At 44.7% G+C, this 22528-nt stretch overlaps 1 protein-coding gene across 8 annotated transcripts in view; it reads right to left on the minus strand.

Moving 5' to 3' along the window:
- Positions 1–22528, minus strand: part of OSBPL8 (oxysterol binding protein like 8) — a 423538-nt gene that overhangs the window by 49931 nt on the left and 351079 nt on the right. For all 8 annotated transcript variants that reach the window (XM_073560013.1, XM_073560011.1, XM_073560012.1 and 5 more), the window contains 5 exons: positions 14337–14407; positions 12728–12808; positions 10224–10325; positions 1075–1278; positions 899–983 (listed from right to left, as the gene is read on the minus strand). In XM_073560013.1, coding sequence (XP_073416114.1) covers positions 899–983; positions 1075–1278; positions 10224–10325; positions 12728–12808; positions 14337–14407 — 543 coding nt within the window. The remainder of the gene's footprint in view (positions 1–898; positions 984–1074; positions 1279–10223; positions 10326–12727; positions 12809–14336; positions 14408–22528) is intronic.

A 22528-nucleotide genomic window follows, 5' to 3' on the forward strand; every position in this document is an offset into this window, starting at 1 on the left:
ATTAAAGGAGACATTACCAGAGTGATGTGTAATGAGTAATAGTCTGATCTCCTGAACTCACTGCAGAGATTTGTATGAATATAACCTCACAGTACAGCAGAACTGAACTTTATATCATTACAAACACATCTGCAGCTCTACTCTCACAGTGCTGATTACAACTAACACTTCTTCAACTTCCATCTTGCAGGCAGCCAGTGAGGAGGAAGAGAGCAGTACAAGTGACCTTTACCTCATTACTAACATCTGCAGTTCTCCTTTCAGCTTTGCTGCAGAGCTTTGCCTGTTTACAACTATCACTATTAATCACCCCCCCCCCCCCCAAGTCGGTGTGGAGGATGGGCAGTATAGAAAAGCTGACAGAACTAGGAGAGTAGAGATGCAGATGCACTTGTATTGAGAAAAAGTTCAGCTTTGCTGTATTGTGCTAGTTTAAATCACACACAGCTCTGAAATGAGATGAGGAGAGCAGAATGTCAGTCATTATATGTCTCACACTGGTAAAACACACTTTCATTTAAAATAAGCTCTAGAGGCAGATTTTCAGTAAGATCTGTGTCCGGCCCATAGATCTTAACAGCTCATTTATATATTAAGAAAACAAGGATTTCTCTGGAATAAGACATCAGCTAGCAGATATGAAGGTATCTGTTTATTCATCTTTCTATGACCTGCTTGCCCTTATAGACAGTTAGGAGGGTTGACTTTCCTGACAGATTCCCATTAAGCAGTGAATATCTATCTCTTAAGTTGTGCTTATCTATAGGTTCTATCTGCTACTGCAGCTCAACTCCATGGAAGTAAATAGGACTAATTTACAAACTCCCACAACGTGTGGACAAGTATGTTTTTCTAATACTGTAAACCTAATTTTCCTATAGGAAATAGAAGCGCTTACCATCTGACTCTGAGGCGGCTCGAATTATCAAATAACTGCTTGGTAATGGCTGAGTAATGGATCCTACTCCTTCACCTTTAGGACCCTTGGAAAAAAGGACAATGATATCCAGTGTTAAACATGAAACCTGCATTACCACAAATTTGTAAAGATTTTCACGTGTATATACTGCTCACCTTCACAGCCCAGATTGACTGCTCCAGTGGGTGGAAGAGTTTGAAGCAGAACCCATCTTTCTTAGAGGGCCTTTCAATGATCTCACAAGCATTCAGCAGAACTGTGCCTACCCACTGTCCATTTTTGGGGGTTTTGTAGATCAATAGGACTCCCGGCTTTAATACACACCACAGTTTTGTCCAGCTTTTTAAAGTTCCCCTAATCTACATAAAAACATATATCAAGATGCTTAGACTGAAATAAGTTAAACAGTATACAGTATATCAAATCACAAATGTGGTATATATGTATTTTAGAAAAAGTGAAACATTTCAGCTCCTTAGCTGAATGCATGAAACCATGGTGTGATCAAGGGCAACGCATTTGAAACACTCTCCTGAGTTCTTTCTCATGATAATGATGATGAATCACAGTAAGATTATAAACGTAACCAATGAAAAATAGTTACATACATCACATGATATAGCAATATACAAAAAAAAAACATATGACAAGATAAAGAATATAAATGAAAATATACAAAACGAAAGAATAAATGTGAAATTCAGAGAAAAATCAATAATGAAACATAATTTATTTGCGAGTATTCAACAAGCCTCCAGGGTAACAGGTGCCAAGTTAGTATATCCAAAACGCCGCTCTTGTTAGAATGCGTCTCCTCCTCTAGGGGATATGCACACCCTTTCAATGCCCGAAACTCTGAAAGACATTGTATGACGATCATGGTGAGAAACAAAAGGTTTGGATGCAAGGGAGATTTAATTTTTTGAAAGCATGCTCTTATTCAGCAGCTAGTTTCGTACAATTTCTTGTGATGTGTGTAAATTCACCTAACGGGATTGACTTAACAATATGTCTGGGATGACTGCTGTCAGCATGAATGTAAAAAAAGGAACAGCATCCAATCCAGGTGAAAGTCGTATCAAAGATTTATTCTGCCAGTATGAAATACGTTTCGGCCATATTGTGGCCTTTTACTTGAAAAAGGCCACAATATGGCCGAAACGTTGGATTTCATACAGGCAGAATAAATCTTTGATACGACTTTCACCTGGATTGGATGCTGTTCCTTTTCTTACATGGATTTTTGTGATAACTCACCGTAAAATCCTTTTCTCTGAGACGCTCATTGGGGGACACAGATACTGTGGGTGTATGCTTCTGCCGCTAGGAGGCTGACACTAAGTGAAAAAAAGAGGTTAGCTCCTCCTCCGCAGTATACACCCTCGCCCCTATTGCGGGCGGAAATCAGTTTGGTACCAAAGCAGTAGGAGGACAACAAACTCAACCTCAATACGGGTACAACATGTTCAAAGGAAAACACCACCCTTATATCAAATAAGTAGACACATATTAATTTAAACAACACAAGAGCCAACTGGCAATCAGGGTGGGTGCTGTGTCCCCCAATGAGCGTCTCGGAGAAAAGGATTTTACGGGGAGTTATCACAAAAATCCATGCTTCTCCTTCGCCTCATTGGGGAACACAGACTGTGGGATGTCCTAAAGCAGTCCCTGGGTGGGAGTTAACTCACCGATCCAAGCTACATGCACCTCTTGTTTAAAGGTGCGCCACCGCTGCTTGGAGAATCCTTCTACCCAGGCTCGCATCCGCTGAGGCCTGAGTATGGATATTGTAATGTTTGGCAAATGTGTGCAGGCTGGCCAAGGTTGCTGCCTTGCAAACCTGTTCCGTCGAAGACTGATGCCGAAGCGCCCAAGAGGCGCTCACTGCCCGAGTAGAGTGCGCACTGATTCCTGCTGGAATCGGTGTGCCTCTAAAGTGGTAGGACTCCTGAATAGTCAAACGAATCCATCTGGCTATGGTCGATTTTGAGGCAGCGAGTCCCTTCCTGCGCCCTTCGGGGAGCACGAACAGCGTGTCCGTCTGACGAAAGGGTGCCATCCTCGACACGTACCTCCGGAGGGCTCTTACCAGGTCTAACGTGTGAAGAGCCTTTTCCACACGGTGCACCGGTGCTGGACAAAATTAAGGCAAGACAACATCTTCATTAATGTGAAAAGAGGACACGATCTTCGGTAGAAATGGAGGGGCTGGTCTGAGCACCACCTTATCCTTATGGAAAGTGATGAACGGAGCTCAGCAGGATAGGGCCGACAGCTCTGAAACACGCCTGATAGAAGTGATGGCCACTAGGAACACCACTTTCCAGGAAAGGTACCTCAAAGAGACATCCTGAAGCGGTTCAAAAGGAGCTTCCTGCAGAACACTTAGGACCAGGTTAAGGTCCCAGGTGTCCATAGGCGCCTTATAGGGAGGTACCAAGTGGGAGACTCCCTGGATGAAAGTCTTCACCTGCAAATTGGTAGCAATTCTGCACTGTAACAGGACGGATAAGGCCGATATTTGTCTCCTGAGGGAACTTGGGGCCAAGCCCGAGTCTAGCCCCGACTGGAGGAAAGCCAAGATGTTGGAGATCGAGAATCTCAGCGGAGAAACACCGTGGCCTCGACACCAAGCGAAGAACACCTTCCAGGTGTGGTGGTAAATTCGTGCTGAAGCAGGCTTCCGGGCGCTAATCATTGTAGCGACCACCTTGCTCCTGAACCCTGCCTGGGTTAGAATCCAAGATTCAATGGCCATGCCGTCAAACACAGGGCCCCTAAGTTCGGGTGACAAATCGGCCCTTGAGAGAGTATATCCGGGCACTCTGGTAGGCGCCAAGGGACGTCGGCGAGCAGCAGCGTTAGATCTGCGCACCACGCTCAACGGGGCCAATCTGGGGCCAGCAGAATTGCCTGGACACCTTCCGTCTTGATCTTCTTGACGACTCTCGGAAGTATTGGTAGCAGGGGAAATAGATATGGGAGGCGAAACTGGTTCCATGGCAGAATCAACGCATCCACAGCGATTGCCTTCGGGTCCCTGGCCCGAGTGACATATGTGGGCACCTTGGCGTTCACTCTGGAAGCCATCAAGTCCACATCAGGAGTTCCCCACCGTTGACAAATCTGCTGAAAGACCTCGGGATGTAGAGACCACTCTCCGGACGCAAGACCCTCCCGGCTGAGAAAGTCTGCCACACAGTTTTCCACGCCTGGGATGTGAACTGCCGAAATCACCAAGTGGTTTGCTTTGGCACACTGAAGAACATGCCCCACCTCGCGCATGGCTGCTCTGCTGCGAGTGCCCCCTTGGTGATTTATGTAAGCCACCGCCATGGCGTTGTCCGATTGAATTCGGACAGGGCGGCTTGCTAGAAAGTGATTCAACATCTGCAATGCCAGCCGGATTGCTCGTATCTCCAATAAATTGATCGGGAGGCGTGCCTCCTGTGGCGACCACCGTCCCTGGGTTGTGTGGTGGTGAAACATCGCTCCCCAGCCGAGGAGACTGGCGTCAGTTGTCACCACCAGCCAATGGTCTGGGGGAAAGGGTTTCCCCTGGGTCAGAGAGGAACTGGTTATCCACCATCTGAGCGACTGCCTGACTTGAGAGGACAGACGACACCGCCGATCGAGCATGAAAGGGTTCTTGTCCCAGGCTGACAAGAGGGCGTGCTGCAGGGGGCGAAGATGGAACTGGGCGAAAAGTATTGCTTCCATTGCTGCCACCATTTTTCCTAGAATCCTCATCCCAGATCGAATGGTATGAGGGACTGGTTGGCGAAGTGTCCGGACTCCCTGCCGGAGAGCTAGTACCTTTTCCTGAGGGAGAATCACCAATCCTCGACAAGTATCGAAGATCATTCCTAAGAAGGAGATCTTCTGAGCTGGCACAGGGGATGACTTCTTCGCATTGACCAACCACCCTAAACAGGCAAGAGTATCCAGCGTGATGCTAACATTTTCCTCGCATGCCCATATTGACGGGACCTTGACCAAGAGGTCGTCCAGATAAGGGACGACGACTATGCCTCGAGAATGCAGTATGGCCATGACAACTGCCATAACCTTTGTGAACACTCTGGGAGCCGTGGCTAGCCCGAAGGGTAGCGCTACGAACTGAAAATGTCGACCGTTGATGGCGAAGCGTAGGAACCTCTGATGAAGAGGAAAAATGGGAATATGCAGATATGCATCTTGGATGTCTATTGAGGCCAAGTATTCTCCCTGCTCCATGGCCAATATGACTGAACGGAGAGACTCCATCCGGAAATGTCTGATCCTGATGAATCTGTTTAGAAAACAGAGTAGGCAGCCGCCCACCTTGCTGGTGTCGTCTGGTAAAGACCTCGAGTCATTTGGCCGATGATCTTTGGGATCTGGATCCCCTCGTTCTGGCCTGCTGAGCACGCATTCTCCCCAATGGGTTGGCTCTATATGAGACCTGCCGCTCCCTATCCTGGTTGGGGCGGCCAGAGGCGGCGGAATTGGGCCCCGTAGTCCACCCGGGGTTGTGAAAAGCCCGAAAACGTGCCTGAACCGGGTGACGAAAAAGCGGTTTAACCTTTTGTTGAGGGAGAAAACCGCTCTTTCCTCCTGTGGAGTCTGAGATAAGTTGATCCAACTTTTCCCCGTACTGATACGGCAGGGAAGTCAAGGACTTCTTGGAAGTAGAATCGGCTCGCCATGTCCTCAACCACAGGGCTCTTCTCATAGAGATTGCATTGGCAGCAAGTGCCGAACAATTTGCCGCATCCAAAGATGCATTAATTACATAGTCTCCGGCCATCGCCATCTGACCTACGACCTCAGAAATCTCTGCAGGTAGAGCCTGCTCCTGCGCGACCTTGTTTAATGTTTCTGACCATGATATCATAGCCTTAGCTACCCAAGTTGCTGCGAACGAGGGAGCGAGTGCAGACCCTGACGCCTCATATACTGAACGAGCTAGGCTCTCAATAAGGCGGTCACGTGGGATCCTTAATCGAGGAAACAGTAGGGACAGATAACAGGGTCTTAGTGGCCAGGTGTGACACCGGAGGATCCACTATCGGGATTCCATCCATTTTTTACGGAGGTCCGGAGCAAACGGATATCTCGTTTCGAGTGCCTTTTGACCCGAGAAACGCCGGTCTGGACGTTCTCTGTGCCGCTGCACTATGTCCTCAAACTCAGGGTGAGAGGAAAAAATTCTGTGCGGCCGCTTCACTTGTTTAAATGCCACCTTATGCCCTGTAGCCGCTGCGGGATCATCCTCAATCCCCAGGGTCTGATTGACGGCTTCTATGAGGCTGTCCACTGTTTCACGTGACCCTGGAGTGTCCAGGTCAAGGGGCTCGTCTGAGTTGCAATCTGAGGTCTGCTCGCTATTAACCACTGGTTACGGGGAGCGAGAAGCAGAGCTTACGGATGCCAAGGCACCGGATGGACTGGACAACACCGTGTGGATTCGTTTCCTCCGGGTCTGCCTGGAGTGAGAGCGGCCCCTGCAGGCCGGAGGCTCTAGTGAGGTGGAGGTTCCCTCTAAAGGTGGCGAGCCACTGTCCCTGCCCCTATCTGGGACTTGAAGGGACTCTATTGCTCTCGTAAGCGACACCATGGACTGACACTGATCGGGCCCACTCCGGGGAATTTGACACATTGGTCACGGTTGCAGGGGAGGGCTCCTGGGTGTGTTAGGATTCGCAGGCTTTGCATAAACGCTTGCTCTGCGCCTGCGGAAACGCAGCCCGACAAAAGATGCATGCAGCGTAAAAGAACGTGTGCGTCTTTGCCTTTTCGGACATGCTGGCGTGGCCTCTCGGGCAGCACTTACCCCAGTCCTGCGCCCCCCGACCTGAATGCTTCCTTTAAATCGCGCGCCAGCCTGTGGCGCGCGCCAGCCTGTAAAAACCGCTCTAGGGGCGGTACTTCCGCTTTGCGGCCTAGCCGCGCTCCGAAGCCGGGGCCTCGATTTTTACCGCCGCCCAGTGCAGAGCGGGCCACCGGAAGTGATGTGCGGCCCCGGGGGCGGAACTTCCAGCCGCGGCCTAGCTCCGGCCTAAGCCGCGGCCTCAATTTCTCCCCTACCCGACCGGGGGGAAGCGGTACCACAAAAAGAGGCGCTACTGACTGGCGCGGCGTTCCTGTCCCAGGCTGCTGCCTGACGGATTGCGCCCTCTCTTGCATGGCTAGTGGTCGCGCTGTGGGCTCCAGCCCAAAGTCTTCGCAGGAGCCCTCCCAGACCCTCTCCTCACCGATGATCCTCTTCAGCCTGAGCGCAGGTATGTAAGGGGGCCTTTGATAAAAAATAGGATGGTGCAGGGACCCTAGCTCCATCTAACCCCTTCAGGGAGTGAGAGGGACCGTCCGCCACCTTGCAGCACCGCAGTCTGAGCATTGGTGGAGCAGTGGGGGCCGCACGGACTAGTCTTGTGCCTCTGTACAGCCCATGGTTTCAATAGCTAGGGGTGGTCAGGGCTAAGTCCGGCATTGTGTCCCACGACGCGGGAGAGGATACGTGGAGGGACAATCGCACATGCTCGCCCGTTGGTGGTTTGGGGAAATCGGACCTTTTCAATAGGATCCGTTGCCCCTGTCACATCTTCATGAGAAAAAGACGAAAAAAGTCTGGAGAGAAAAACCAGACGTGTGCCTCCATGGACACTAAGCAAAAAAATGATTTCCGCCCGCAATAGGGGCGAGGAAGTATACTGCGGAGGAGGAGCTAACCTCTTTTTTTCCCACTTAGTGTCAGCCTCCTAGCGGCAAGAAGCATACACCCACAGTCTCTGTGTCCCCCAATGAGGCGAAGGAGAAATTTTTGTTCATTTGGGTTCATGAACTTTTGAACTTGCATCCTCTTAGTCCCTGCTGTGCTGTCGGCTGCTTTTTGCTGAGTGCTGTCACCATGAAGTCTTGTGTTACCGGATGGATAGTGGTTTGGAAAAAGTTGAAGTAGAAATTGTTTTGTCACAAATACATTCAAGTTGTAAGTCTAAGAATGAAATAGATATTAAATTAGCAACATGAGTAAATGACAAATTGCAATGATTGATCTCAGATAAATTCTGGTAAAGCAGATATATCCTCCTTACAGATGGAGAATATTGTCAATATACAGTGGGTACGGAAAATATTCAGACCCTTTACATTTTTCACTCTTTGTTTCATTGCAGCCATTTGGTAAACTCAAAAAAGTTCATTTTTTTCTCATTAATGTACACGCTGCACCCCATCTTGACTGAAAAAAACAGAAATGTAGAAATTTTTGCAAATTTATTAAAAAATAAAAACTGAAATATCACATGGTCAAATAAGTATTCAGACCCTTTGCTCAGACACTCATATTTAAGTCACATGCTGTCCATTTCCTTGCGATCCTCCTTGAGATGGCTCTACTCCTTCATTGGAGTCCAGCTGTGTTTAATTAAACTGATGATAGGACTTGATTTGGAAAGGCACACACCTGTCTAAATAAGACCTCACAGCTCATAGTGCATGTCAGGCCATGGATTGTCATCACAGTACAAATAATTCTCCTCCCAAAAGGACATCACCAAATTTGCCAGAAAAGAGTGCTTTGCACCCATGGACAGTCCCCTACATTGTAAAAAAAAATAATTATCAAATGAAAAATAATTGTGAATCATAAGAAACTGTTATTTGGATAAAGTATAGACACAAATCATTAGAGTAATCACTATAATTTGACAAATAGAATTCAAAATCATCAATAGCAACATCTTGGAGAATCGATGTATACAACACAACAATGTCGCAGATAAACAGGAAAAATACTCTGCGCTAGTGACGTTAGCAAACTGGTCCATTATGTCCCTGGATTCTTTGAGAAATCCTGGAGCTCTTTAGGATAATGATTGAAGCAGATAGTCTAGCCATTCCCTAATTCTATGCCCGACAATGGGTCTCACTGGTGGAGGAATGATCGCTTTATGAACCTTGGGGAGGGCATGTAGGATTGGTAAAATAGGATGTTCCTCTATCATACAATCCCTTTGTGACTTAGTAAGAACTCCCAGAGAAAAACCTCACTCAGTGATGCTAATGGTATCTCTGAACATTGCTTGATGGATCATGTGTCAGGTTTTTTTTCTATAAGTCGATGTGTCATCCAATATAGACATGATTTGTGATCTGTACATACTCGCGTTCAAGACCACCACCAAGTCGCCAGGGACATGATCACAAATCGATATATGTTGTTTGACACATCCAAATAAACTCACACATGATCCAACAAGCAATTTTCAGAGATACCATTAACAGAGATTTTCAGAGATACTCACCATTAACACTGTACAACGTCTTTCAGATTTTCAGGCATTGATAGGGTATGGAAATTCCCTGGAGGAGGAGCTGCCAGGAGACACCTAAGAAGGGAAACGTTTTGGATATACAACCTGGCACCTGTTACCCTGGAGGCTTGTTGAATGCTCACAAATAAAGTATGTTTCATTGATTTTCTCTGAATTTCATATTTGTTCTTCGGTTTTATATGTTTATTTATATTTTGTAGGTTGTCATATTTGTTTTTATTTTACATTTCTATGTCATGTGATTTATCTAATGATCTCTACTGGTTACACCAATGTTTCTAACCTTACTCTGATTCATTGTCATTAAATTTGAGAAAATGTCGGAGAGCATTTGAAACGTGTTGCTCCTTCTCACACTATGGATTCATGCATTCAGTTTTTAATTTTGTATTAGGCTATGTGCACACGGTGCGGATTCTGCTGCGGATCCGCAGAGGATTTGGCCCTGCGGATCTGCAGCAGAACTGCAGGTGATGTACAGTACCATTATAGCCTATGTAAAAAAAAAAAAATCTGCTGTGCACATGCTGTGGATTTTTCCGCGAGGATTTTGTACGGAATAAAAGAAGCAGCATGTGACTTCTTTTGTGCGGTTTTGCTGCAGTTTTCCACCTGCTCCATTCTACAAATCCGCAGGTGGAAAACCGCAGTGGAAAACCGCACAAAAACAGCAGTAAAACCGCACAAAAACGCACTAAATCCGGAGGAGAAATGCAGATCATTTGACCTGCGGATTTAGTAAAATCCGCGGGAGGATCCGCCCAGTGTGCACATAGCCTAAATACATTTTTGGACTTTTAAGAAACTGGAATCTTTCACTTTTTGTGGAATAGCTACAAACGTTTACACACGTTTTCCCTGCTTCTGCATGCTGTGAGCTGTTCGGGTAAACTGGTTACACTTTCTTTTTTGACCAGATCAATATTAAAAATTCATTAAATAACATTTTAGGAAGTGTAATATAATGGCTTGTCTTGCTTCACCTTGAGCCAATCTGACATAACAATAACAGATGGATCTGTGATTGTGCTGAGCAACTCTTTTGTAGCCCTCTTTTTCTCCTCCCTATAATTTTTCTTTTGCACCTGAAAGAATAGACAAAAATATGTTAATGAAGAAAACAGACTTTTGCATATTAGCGAAACTATTAGACAGAAGTAGTGTCCATTAGGCTCTGTTGAGCGCCATTTTTATAATCAAATGGATGCAACCAATGGCGGATCTTAATAGGGGCGGATGGGACGGTCGCCCCGGGCCCAAGGTTTTTTGGGGGCCCAGGGGCAGGGGCAGGGGCGGGCTGGGCCGGGTGGCAGAGAGGCAAATGCCCCCCGGACCGCTCCCCCAGCACCTGTACAGGGCCGGCCGTGCCCTGTGCTGTGACGCCGCCGGCAGCAGACAGCCGCCCGCGTCACATTCTATGAGGGGCCGGGAGCTGTGCACGGCCGTCACCTTGACGGCTGCTCAGCTCCGGCTGTACTTCCGGGTCAGATGTCGGGCGTGCGCGATGACATCATCGTGCACGCGCCGACATGTCCCGGAGGATGCTGAAAGCAGAGGCGCTGCTGGGGAGCGAGCCGGCTGTGAGGTAAGTATGGGGAACTTTTTTATTTATAAAATGAATTAAATGGGGGAGGGGGTGAGTGGGGGCTGTACACAATGAAGGGGGGGTGACTGGGGCCTGTATATGATGAAGGGGGGGTGACTGGGGCCTGTATATGATGAAGGGGGGGGTGACTGGGGGCTGTACATGATGAAGGGGGGGTGACTGGGGGCTGTATATGATGAAGGGGGGTGACTGGGGGCTGTATATGATGAAGGGGGGGTGACTGGGGGCTGTATATGATGAAGGGGGGTGACTGGGGGCTGTATATGATGAAGGGGGGTGACTGGGGGCTGTATATGATGAAGGGGGGGGTGACTGGGGGCTGTATATGATGAAGGGGGGGTGACTGGGGGCTGTATATGATGAAGGGGGGTGACTGGGGGCTGTATATGATGAAGGGGGGTGACTGGGGGCTGTATATGATGAAGGGGGGTGACTGGGGGCTGTATATGATGAAGGGGGGGTGACTGGGGTTGTACAGGATGAAGGGGGTGAGTGGGGGCTTCACAGGATGAAGGGGGTGAGTGGGGCTGCACATGATGAAGGGGGGGTGAGTGGGGCTGCATATGATGAAGGGGGGGTGAGTGGGGCTGCACATGATTAAGTGGGGGATAAGTGGGGCTGCACATGATGAAGTGGGGGATAAGGGGAACTGCACATGATGAATTAAGGGGTAAGTGGGACTGCACATGATGAATTAAGGGGTAAGTGGGACTGCACATGATGAATTAAGGGGTAAGTGGGACTGAACATGATGAATTGGGGGTAAGGGGGACTGCACATGATGAATTGGGGGTAAGGGGGACTGAACATGATGAATTGGGGGTAAGGGGGACTGCACATGATGAATTGGGGGTAAGGGGGACTGCACATGATGAATTGGGGGTAAGGGGGACTGCACATGATGAATTGGGGGTAAGGGGGACTGCACATGATGTGGGGGTAAAATTAACTGCACATGATGATGGGGGAGTAGGGCTGCACATGAAGTTGGGGGGAAGGGGACTGCACATGATAAAATGGAAGGGGGGATAAGGGGCTGCAAATGATGAAGCGGCACTGCAGATGAAGTGAGTGGGTGATAGGGGACTGCAATGGATGAAGTAAGGGGACTTCAAATTAAAGTGAGGACATTAAAGTGGATCCCCTATGGCCAGGATCACGTTGGGCGATTTTGTGCGTATTGGCCGTAGGCCTACAGCTTATGTGCAACGTCTTTTTAGGCCATGTCCACACGTGGTGGAATGGTGGCGGGTTTTCCGTATGGACCCGCAGCAAACCAAGTGCTGCGGTCCGTACGGCTGTCAATTCCCGCACGGGGACCGCAGCGCTCAGGTGGGAAGGGGGGTACAGGGGCCCAGGTTTTATGAACAGCCCCGGGCCCATAGTCCACTTAATCCGCCACTGGATGCAACCTTTAGCAGGACCCGATAGACCTCATACAAGTCAATAAGGTCTATCAAGGACCACTGCTGTCAGCTGTGCTATAATAGATCAGTGGCATTCATTATAAACCGACCACAATGCAGATGTGAACAAATCCAAAGAAAGACAAACAGTAAAAAAAAAAGTAAACACATTTATCCCTGTGGATTTGATGAACAAAAAAAATAGATAACCATACATTGTAAATAACAGTGTCCAGAAATGTAACACCACAAGTATGCCCACCACAGCCAGTGAAACTGCTGGAAATGTAAACTGCATGGAGGAGGCCAGCCACAATCGTTGACTCAGCTTTGCAAGCGCCAATACAGTCCACCTGTTAACTCCTTTGAGATACCGGTAGTGTGAAGATGATCAGGAATACTCCTGTTGCTTATCTCTAACTTATAAAATAAATGTGGTGTTAAAATAGCCATAAAACATAAACATAAAACTTACCTTAAGAGACTCTTTTTTTGTAAGTTTGCTGGAGGCTGCAGCAATGTCCTTTTCAGATCCATTGTATAATTTAGACTCTGACTACAAATAATAACATAAAAAGCTTATCATGATTTGTTCCAATGTTAATTTTCTATAGCCTATAGTATAGCCATCTCTACACCTTAGGCCAGGATCATACATGCGAGAAACACGGACGAGTCTCTCATCTTAATATCCGGCACTGCTGCCAGCACTCGGGACCGGAGTGCGCGGCTGCATAGAAATGCTCCCGAGTGCCGGCGGCAGTGCCGAGTATTGACGTGAGAGGCCTGTCCGAGTTTCTCGCATGTGTGATCCCGCTCCGGCCTTACTGTGATGTTCAGGAAACAGAGTGGGCACTAGTGATTTTCTCTTAATAGGAATCTGTCAGCATGATTTCACCACCTTGACCTTTTTACATGTGCATTTAGCATTGACACAGACAAGTCCAGCAATACCTTCATATGCCAGTCTGTCCCTGAGAAATCAGCATTTGAATTGTTCCATTCCCCCCCCCCCCACCCAACACCTCCTTCTCGACTGAAAAATGCTGTTATGTGTACCTGCAGGCAAGCGAGCAGCTAGTCATGCAGGAGGAGGTGGTGCTGAGCGGGGAATAGAGCTGGAGCGACAGAGGCTTCAGATTTATGAATAACGCTTCAGTCTCATTTGCGCAATAATTCAAGTGCTGATTTCTCAGTAACAGAAGAATGGACTGTCAATGTAAATCAAGAAAAAAAGTAATTATCTTAGCACTAGCATCCTGATTAAAATAGTATAATTTATTAGTTCAAGCGAAAAAAAAAAATCTATCCTTTGTGGCTGTTTTCACCAGCTGGACCGGCACTCTCCTTGATTGTCAAACCACCCTACTAATCCCAGCTATGCTTGTAGCTCCCGAGACCCTCATACAAGGGTCAATGTAGACATATTGCTGGTCTTGTGTTTGAAAGTGTGACATGGGCATAGAAATAGCTTGGGGTGTAAAATCATGCTGACAAATTCCCTTAAAAGGGATGCTACCAGCACAAAATGACTGTTCCAACCAAGTACAGGTGCATCATGGTGGGCCCACACATTTAAGGGAACCTTCCCACCTGCTTGGTTTTCATGTGTCTCCTCCCTTCTCCGGCTCTATGAAGCCAGAATTGTCAATCACAAAGGTGGGTGGAGGTTGAGGGGAAAAGCAGGTGGGAAGGTGTATTTAAAAGATTGTCCCCATCTTTGTGCACCGAGAGGCGGTTCTTGGTTTGAACAGTCATTCTGTGCTGACATACAGATTTCACTGAGAGAACCCTACTAAAGAACTACGTTTATCTCTGTTTCTTGGACTCTTGAGAATAGGGGTACTGCATTTATATTGAAAATTTCAAGATTTGGGTGACAAAGTTCTCCAAATTCCTATGTTGCCTTTATCTGCTTTTTATCTACCAAGAATGTCTTCCTGAAATCTATTCACAGCTTAATGTACAAACTGCTGATAAACATTATTTAGACACTTTTAGAATTACTGATAAATTGCTTCTAGCCTCCCTTAGAAGAAATAGGATAGAATTCTGCCGCTCAGCAAGGTGCTTGAGACAATTACCTTGCTTTTGGACATGGAGTGAGAAGAATCATCTTTGATTTGTAAGACTTCATCCTTTCCTCTATCAAAACCTAGAAAGAAAAAAACAAAACAAAAAGAAGGTGCTGAACTAGTACATGATAAAAAAAGATTATTATATAAATGATGGATATTTATTAACTATTGCCGAAGCACAGGTTAATCCCCGACAACACCTAAATAGAGAAATCATGAACTATGAGAGATGATAAATACTTAACATTTCAAAACATAAATTAATTTCTAAATTAAGAAAAGTGGACACAATCGGGGGCAATATTGGTGCAGTTGATAGGTTGACTACGATCCATCAAAATGAAGGGAAAAAAAAAAAAGAAAAAAATATTTTCTTACAATTTTGATATTTATTTTTGACTCATTTGCAATTTCCTCTTGGGCATTCCACATCCAACTGATGCAATAAATGTCAATAACACGTGAGACCTTACAAATACTTCATTATTTTTCATAATGCATCCAACACTAAAAAGTTAGAAAACACAAAATACCAAAATGAAACTCTCTATTTACTGTTGACTAAGATGTGAAAAGGCTACAGTTTAAGATATGTAAGAAAGATACATATAAGAGCCTCTGTGGATGCAGGGTAAGGGTTAATGATGCTTTTAGATCCAGTAAGTCAGGGACATGCCCCTTGTTTTCCCTCTCACTTGCCAGGAGGTACTCTGGGGGTTCTCGGCACTGGTGAGATTCAGGTGTCACCACAACCAGGGAGCACCGAAGGGACACAAACACCTACTATGAGGAAAATCACCTCTCTAGAGAAAAGCTGATTCACACCGTGTGTTGCACATAATTGCATAATGTAAACTGCACAATAAGAATGATTGCCATGGCAGAACTCAAATATTACATTGGGCAAAATAGAGAAAAGCAAAAATGCTGAATAGAACCAAATTAAAAGGGGTTATTCTCGTCATCATAGATAGGCATTGTCTGACAGTACTTGGAAAAACAAAGCACTTTGGCAATTCATTGCTTATTCAAATTTGCAGCCGGTCTTGAGGTATTAACACACCAGTTTACAGTTCAGTGCTTTGGAGACCGACCACTGCTGTTATCTAGCCTCTAAGAACGGCACTGGATTAGGAGCAAACCTTGTGCTCCAGTGATGCTGGTCAACTTCAAAGCAGCGCTTACAAGCTCAATAGAAAAGCATTTCTAAGAACTGTGCGTGTTCAACCACAACTGATCGACCACCAGTGCTGTACATCATCGGTGGCAAAACATGTGCAGTGCTTGTTACAAGCTCTTTTCTAACGCTGAGCGAACCGTATATTTGTGCGATTCACCGCGCTATGCTGAGCAGATGTATAAAAAAAAAAAAAAAAAAAAAAAAAGGGAAATACTACTTAACAGCAGTTATACGTACTTACTTAAAAATGAAGTTGATGTAGAATATTCTGTGTAAGTTGAGATGTCTACGTGGTAAGTAGTTTGCAGGTTATCTGATGGTAGAGATCTCGTTTTTGATAGCTGCTGATGCTATTGGAACAATGATATATTAAGGTACCAATAAAACATACAAAAGGTCACACCACTCCTTGCATGTCCACCATACTCACTGGTTGTATCTTAACGTTTATATTCTCTTCGGGGTGTTCCCTTTATGGTGGATCAATTGATACAATACTAAATATGAAGAGAATTTCAATTACTAACAGTGACCACAACCTTGATATTCAGTCCCAGTTCCTGGGGTACATATGCACTTACTTGTGCTAGATTTGTTATGCTACCCAGGTGTAAATCCTGATAGACTCTCTATAATGGTCTTTAATACCATTTTGGTACCTTAATATATCATTGTTCCAATAGCATCAGCAGCTATCAAAAACGAGATCTCTACCATCAGATAACCTGCAAACTACCTACCACATAGACATCTCAACTTACACAGAATATTCTACATCAACTTCATTGTTAAGTAAGTACGTATAACTGCTGTTAAGTAGTATTTCCCTTTTTTTTTTTTTTTTTTTATATATACATCTGCTCAGCATAGCGCGGTGAATCACACAAATATACGGTTCGCTCAGACTTTATAACAGGAGCCGACACAGTCCTGTCTCTTCACCAGCTGCATCAGAGTTTTTTGGATAGGTAGCGTAATTTCTTTTCTAACGCTGCTTTGAAATTATTCAGTACAGATTGCCGCAGTGGTCGGCCTCATAGGTAGGGAACTCCAAACAAAAGAAAAAGCTTTGGTGTCTCTGGAACAAGTGCAAATGTTAGGCTAGGTTCACATTTGCGGATGGCCGAGCTGTGGAGGTCTGCAGACTTCCTCCGTGAAGCTCCGCCCACTGCCGCAGCTCAACCGGTCAGCTCCGCCTTTGTCCGCATACTTCTGCATGCGGCCTGCGTACCTTATCTTTAACATTGGGTACGCAGGTCGTTGCATCGTCAAAACGACGCATGTGGCGGCATCCGCAAACATCCGCACGACCTGCGTACCCAATGCTAAAGATAGGTACGCAGGCCGCATGCAGAAGTATGCGGACGTAGGTGGAGCTGACGGGGGAGTTGCGGCAGTGGGCGGAGCTTCACAGAGGAAGTCCGCAGCCCTCTGCAGCTCTGAGGAACGCAAATGTGAAGCTGGCCTTAGTGAACAGTAAATTGCAAAAGTGTTTTTATTATACAAGTATAATCCGACAATACCCATCTCTGAGGAGAATAACCCACCTCATTGTTGTAACATTAAAGTACTACTCCAGCCGAAAACAGAGTTCGGTTTCAATGCCTTATGGGTATACCAGAACAGACATTTATTTAAAAAAGAGAGTCGTCCTCCATTGCTGCTGCAGGAGGCGAGCATACATGGATTTTATCTTCTGTTGGGCACTGAATTTATTAAGCAGGGTTGTCCATTTATGGAAAACAGGATGGAAAATTATACCAGAACGAAAAGCCTCGTATACTAAAGCCGGTGGCAGATACAGTGCACCACCCTATCCTGTAGGACATTTAAGCCTGAGCTCAACAGAAATCTGTCAACCTCTTTGCATATGCTGCGGTTTTTCACTACATTTTTACTATGATTAGAAATACCAAGTGTTTTTGCAGCGTCTTGGGAAATCCACTTTGGAGAACATTCGCAAAAGATTCAAATGTTTGAGGTCTGTTTAGAAAAATAGAGCTATAGGCAAAAACCGGTTATGCTCTACTACTGTTAAAGGGTCAATATAGCGATTATCATTTCCATCATTCTTGGCAAGCAGATATTGGGGCCTTATATTAAAGTCTTCAATGGCTTTATATGGCTTCATAACGACTTGGTGACCTCATCGTTACAGTTTAGAATAGGGGCCACAACTACAAGTCACGTGTTCATTTCTTATGATCTTCATAAAAGAAGACAATTAAAGTCAGTTATATAATGTAAAGCAGACAACCAGAAATATCATCACAAACCCCAGGAACACAAGTAGAAGAAGCAGGAGTCGTAAACCCTGTAAGCCCCAGCTATTTTATGTGTATAGGATTTACGGTACTCATTAAGGCTATGTTTACATGGAGCATTTTTGACATGTTATTTTGCAGTTTTATTCTTTGGAAAAGAAGGAGCGTTTTACAGTACCAGCAAAAGCTAGGAGATTTCAGAAATCTCATGCACATGCAACGTTTTTCAAATATGCAGAACGTCTTTTCATACGTAGAAAGCAACGAGAAAAAGCAAAACGCTGCAAAAAAGTAAACTCCACAGCAAACAGGTTTTCTGCGGATTTTGCCGCATTCTTGGTGAATTAAACGTGTATTATACACAAATCGCACATGCAATCCGCACAACAAAAAGTCGCACCCAAAAAGCAGCAAAACCTGAATCTGAACAAATCATTTTTACTGCCAAGAAAGCAGGTCTGGGCTGCAGGTAAAAATGCTGCATGATCTGCCACCAAAAAAGTCTTTGTAATGACAATCCAGTATTTTTTATTTTTTTAAATGCTAATTTGCTAATAACAACAACAGATAGTACCTCATTTACTTTCAACAGGAGTAATCGCAATCGTAAAATGAAGACTTCCTCAGAACACGCATGATTAGACATACCCAGGGCATTTATCTCATACACGAAGAGCTACAGTATCCCAAGGAGACCCTTAAAAACTACCATGTAAAAATGAAGAATGATAATAATTACACGCTGTAATTTTCTTCTATAATATATTTTCTTTACACTTTTAATTATTACTTACTGGTCATTAAAATGAGTGAGCAACTATGTAACATATAGGAGAGGTTGGGTCTGCCACAGGCGCTACTCTAAAGAAAAACAAACAATAATAAATGTATTTCTATAGCGCCGACATAATCACTTTTTTATGGAATTTTATATAGAAGGGATATAAAACCTCCACTGAAAATTGCAAAAAAGCAGGAATGAGAAAGAAGCAAGAATATAACTCTGCAATGTAGACAGATTTGAAAGGTAATGTCTGTGGAAAACTGGGCAGTATAATGGCCTCCAGTATTAGACGTCACCCTGCACCCGTTACTATCAATTTCTACAATCTAGTTTACTGACAGGTACAATTTATTGGACTTAAAATAAAAAATATATGCAACACGGTCCTGAATAAGGAAGGCCGAATATTCCAAGAATGTGGGTAGTAAGGGTGCTCCTATTATTGTGAAAGGCAGACAATGCCCATCTGTCCTGAGGGAAGAAAAACCAGACTGGCAATATAGGAAAATCTTTTTTCCTCCCTGACATTTACAAAGGGCATCCAAACAACGCTATTTATTGAGCCAATCCTCCGTTTAGCCACACACTGTAATGTATTTTGCATGCCGTCTTATTAGAAGTGCTGAGCACAGAAAATCCTCATAGATGTGTTGGAGAGCATCCAAAGAACTGGAACTGAAAACAAAATAGTGAAATCTACAAGACCTAAATGGAAGCGGTAAACTTCCACACAGAAATGGACGGATGCTTAAAACTCAAAATTCCGGCATGGCTGTGGTTAACCCTAATATGCTAGTCTTTTTCCACGTCTCACAGACAAATGTCCAGGAGGACATGGACTTGTCTGGCAGCATTCTTTCAGTAGAAAGTCTGTGGTCACTGGTTATTTATGTCCCCTGGATAAGGCTGTTAAACCAGTATACAAGTAAAAAAAGAAAAGGTTAACTTACAAAACTGAGATGTTCAAGAAGGAGTGTCCACCAATATGTAGTATAGTATACCCAGGCAGCGTGAAATACCAACAAGCTCCAACAATGAACTACATTTAAAAAGCGTTGGACCTGGGCAGAAGTGGCCACTGGGTGGCTTCCCTGAAACGTCTCCAGGCTTGGCTCTATCATGAGATCTCCTCCAGTGTGATTGAAGCAGGTTCCCCTTTGTGGCGACTGGATGTAGCTGGAACTTTAGCGCTTAGATTATTACGTCTGCAGAAGATGTGAACTTCTGTATCACTGAAGCATTGTCTGCTATCAAGCTATATTAAGGGGAACCTGTCATGTGAAAAAAGTGCTATTAACCTGCAGATATTTGGTTAATCTGAAGGTTAATAGGTCTCAGTCACCGTTCTGTGTAGAAAGAACAGCAGCTGTAACCGCCCCTGGCACTGACTGACAGCCGGGTCTAATGCTGATCTGCTGTCAGTCAGTGCAGGGAGGGCAGTGACTGAACCAGTGCCACCACCATGGCTGAAACCAAATGCTGCCAGGGAGAATAAAGTTCTTTTCTCTCCACAGCATTCAGCTACGTGCAGTGCAGGTGTGCCGGACAGGTTAGTAAAGCTATTAACCTGCAGATTAACCCTGTATCTGCAGGTTAATAGCAATATTAATGGTGACAGGTTCCCTTTAAGAGGGTATCAGCCAAGTGCAGTTAATCAATAGCCTTGATTAATTTGTCATCGGTAAGTGTGATCACCACTATAAAAGCATAAGTATAGGCAGTTTGCTGGTCTGGAGCATTCAGGCCTGTGATAACACAGTGGCAAAAAAGGAAAGACATCAGCAATGTTCTTAGAAAAGCAATTGTTACAGCCCATCAATCTGGGAAGGGCCAACTCCAAACAATTTGGAGTCCTTTATTCTCCAATTAAATACATTAATATTCCCAGTAGTTGACATACCAGCAAACTCACCCAAAGGTCAGACTGCAATGATCAAAAACACTAGATATAGCTCAGACTCTAAAGGCCTTAGAAGTTACATTATTAAGATCATGATAGTACAATTAGAAAAGACTGAACAAATATGGCATCACTTAAAGGGTTGTCAGGTGAAAGCATTTTCTTAAAAAAAAAATGTGCCTCTTAACAAAACCACTAAACTACTGGAACAATGTATGGAACCTAACTGATGAGATCAAAATGGAGATGTTCGGCCATAATGCCCTGCGCCACATTTAGCGAAAGGCAAACACAAAATATCAGCTCAAACACCTCTTACACACAATCACAGTGGGAGAAGAGTGATGATTTGGGCTCGTTTACAAGCCTCTGGACATGGGCACCTTGCAATCTAAGTTAACGTTAACCTGCTCTGCATAAGAAAGTATTCTAATGTTAAACGTGAGGATGGCCATCCATCTAGAAGCAAAATCTTTGTCACGAGTTAAACCATAGCAACCTGAAGGCTTGTTACAATCAAAATAATGATTGAGAAGACCCTGGTGGACCTATCTAGGCTTGCAAAAGATCCATCTTCCTACACATCGTTCATCCATCAAGTCACCATGGCTCGAGCCAAAGCCTGTTCAATAATAATAATAATAACAATAAAAACCATTGAATTCACTTTTGTTTCCAACTCTGCATTCCGATTGTGTGCTAAAGATAATGAGGTCTGTTTCTTCAGAGCCAGCTTTGCTACACAACGGCCAGTGAGTACAATAGATAAAAAATGCTACATCGCCATAACAAACGATACTAAAGTATGGTCAGAAAATGACAAACAAGGCACAAGAGTCTTAAGGTATTTGGTGATGGTGCATTTCCATTACGGAGATGGTCTTGATCCTGATTACAATAAGAAAGTACTTAGCTGGAGGAATTAACTACAATGTGCTGACATGAAGATTACATCATATTAACAGGAGAAAACAAAAACATACACACACGGCCCAATAAAGCAAATGACATTATATAAGTCATGTGACAATAAAGCGATTGTTACATGTAGTGTGCTACACACTTAAAGCCCAAGATTCTACATGATTCACTCAAGATTGGACAAGGCTTTATTTCTAGTTCTCCCCATGACTAGTACTTTAGTTGTAAGCATAATTAATGGCCTAAAGAAGCCCTCCCATGAATTTATTTCCCCTAAGCATGTGTATACTGCAGTGTAATAATATACTCACCTACCGCCACATTCTCCAATACCCAGCGCCGCTACACTCCTCTTCAGTTCACACTGCGCAACCTGGAAGTGGCTTTCACGCCACGGTCACACGTTCAGAATTTGGTCAGTACTTTATTTCAGTATTTATAAGTCAAAACCGGGAGTGGAACAGTCGGAGGAAAGGTATAATAGAAACACATCACCACTTCTGGATTTATCACCCACTCCTGGTTTTGGCTTACAGGTACTGATGTGAAATACGGAACATGTGAAGCGTCAGAACAAGGTTCCATAGGCTCACACTGTAAGAGAGACTTATGGCTCACACATAGAGCGATGCAGACATTCTGAATTGCCATCTCAGATGAGGGCTGGAACAGGGACAGATAACAGATGAGGCGTAGATAAGTGAGTATATTCACACAATGACACTACAATACATACACAGGTTTTGGGGGAAGTTGATGGGAGGGCTTCTTTAATGTGGCTATACACAAGATGGGAATAAGTTGACGGCTGATCATTGGTTGATGACTGATCATCTGGTGAACGATCATTTTGCCATCACAGCGATACACATTTAGTCTATACTAGCTCTGATAATCATTTGAGCTGTGGACTCCCACTCAATTACAGCAGTTTGTGTTGAAATAATCCATTTTCTTGAACTTTAGACTAATGTCTATAGGCACCTTTAGATAAAATTTGGACAGTGGTTTCCCCTGACTCCCCCCAAACACATGAACTTCTCAGCGGGCACGTATGTTTTAAACATGCCTGATGCTCATCTTCCAAGACATCTTTGGGGGAGAGCTTAAGGATCCCACATGTATTAAATGCTTATAGATTTCAATCTA

Source organism: Dendrobates tinctorius, unplaced genomic scaffold (genome assembly GCF_039654945.1).
Source record: "Dendrobates tinctorius isolate UK_male_01 unplaced genomic scaffold, ASM3965494v1 ptg000290l, whole genome shotgun sequence".
NCBI lineage: Eukaryota > Metazoa > Chordata > Amphibia > Anura > Dendrobatidae > Dendrobates > Dendrobates tinctorius.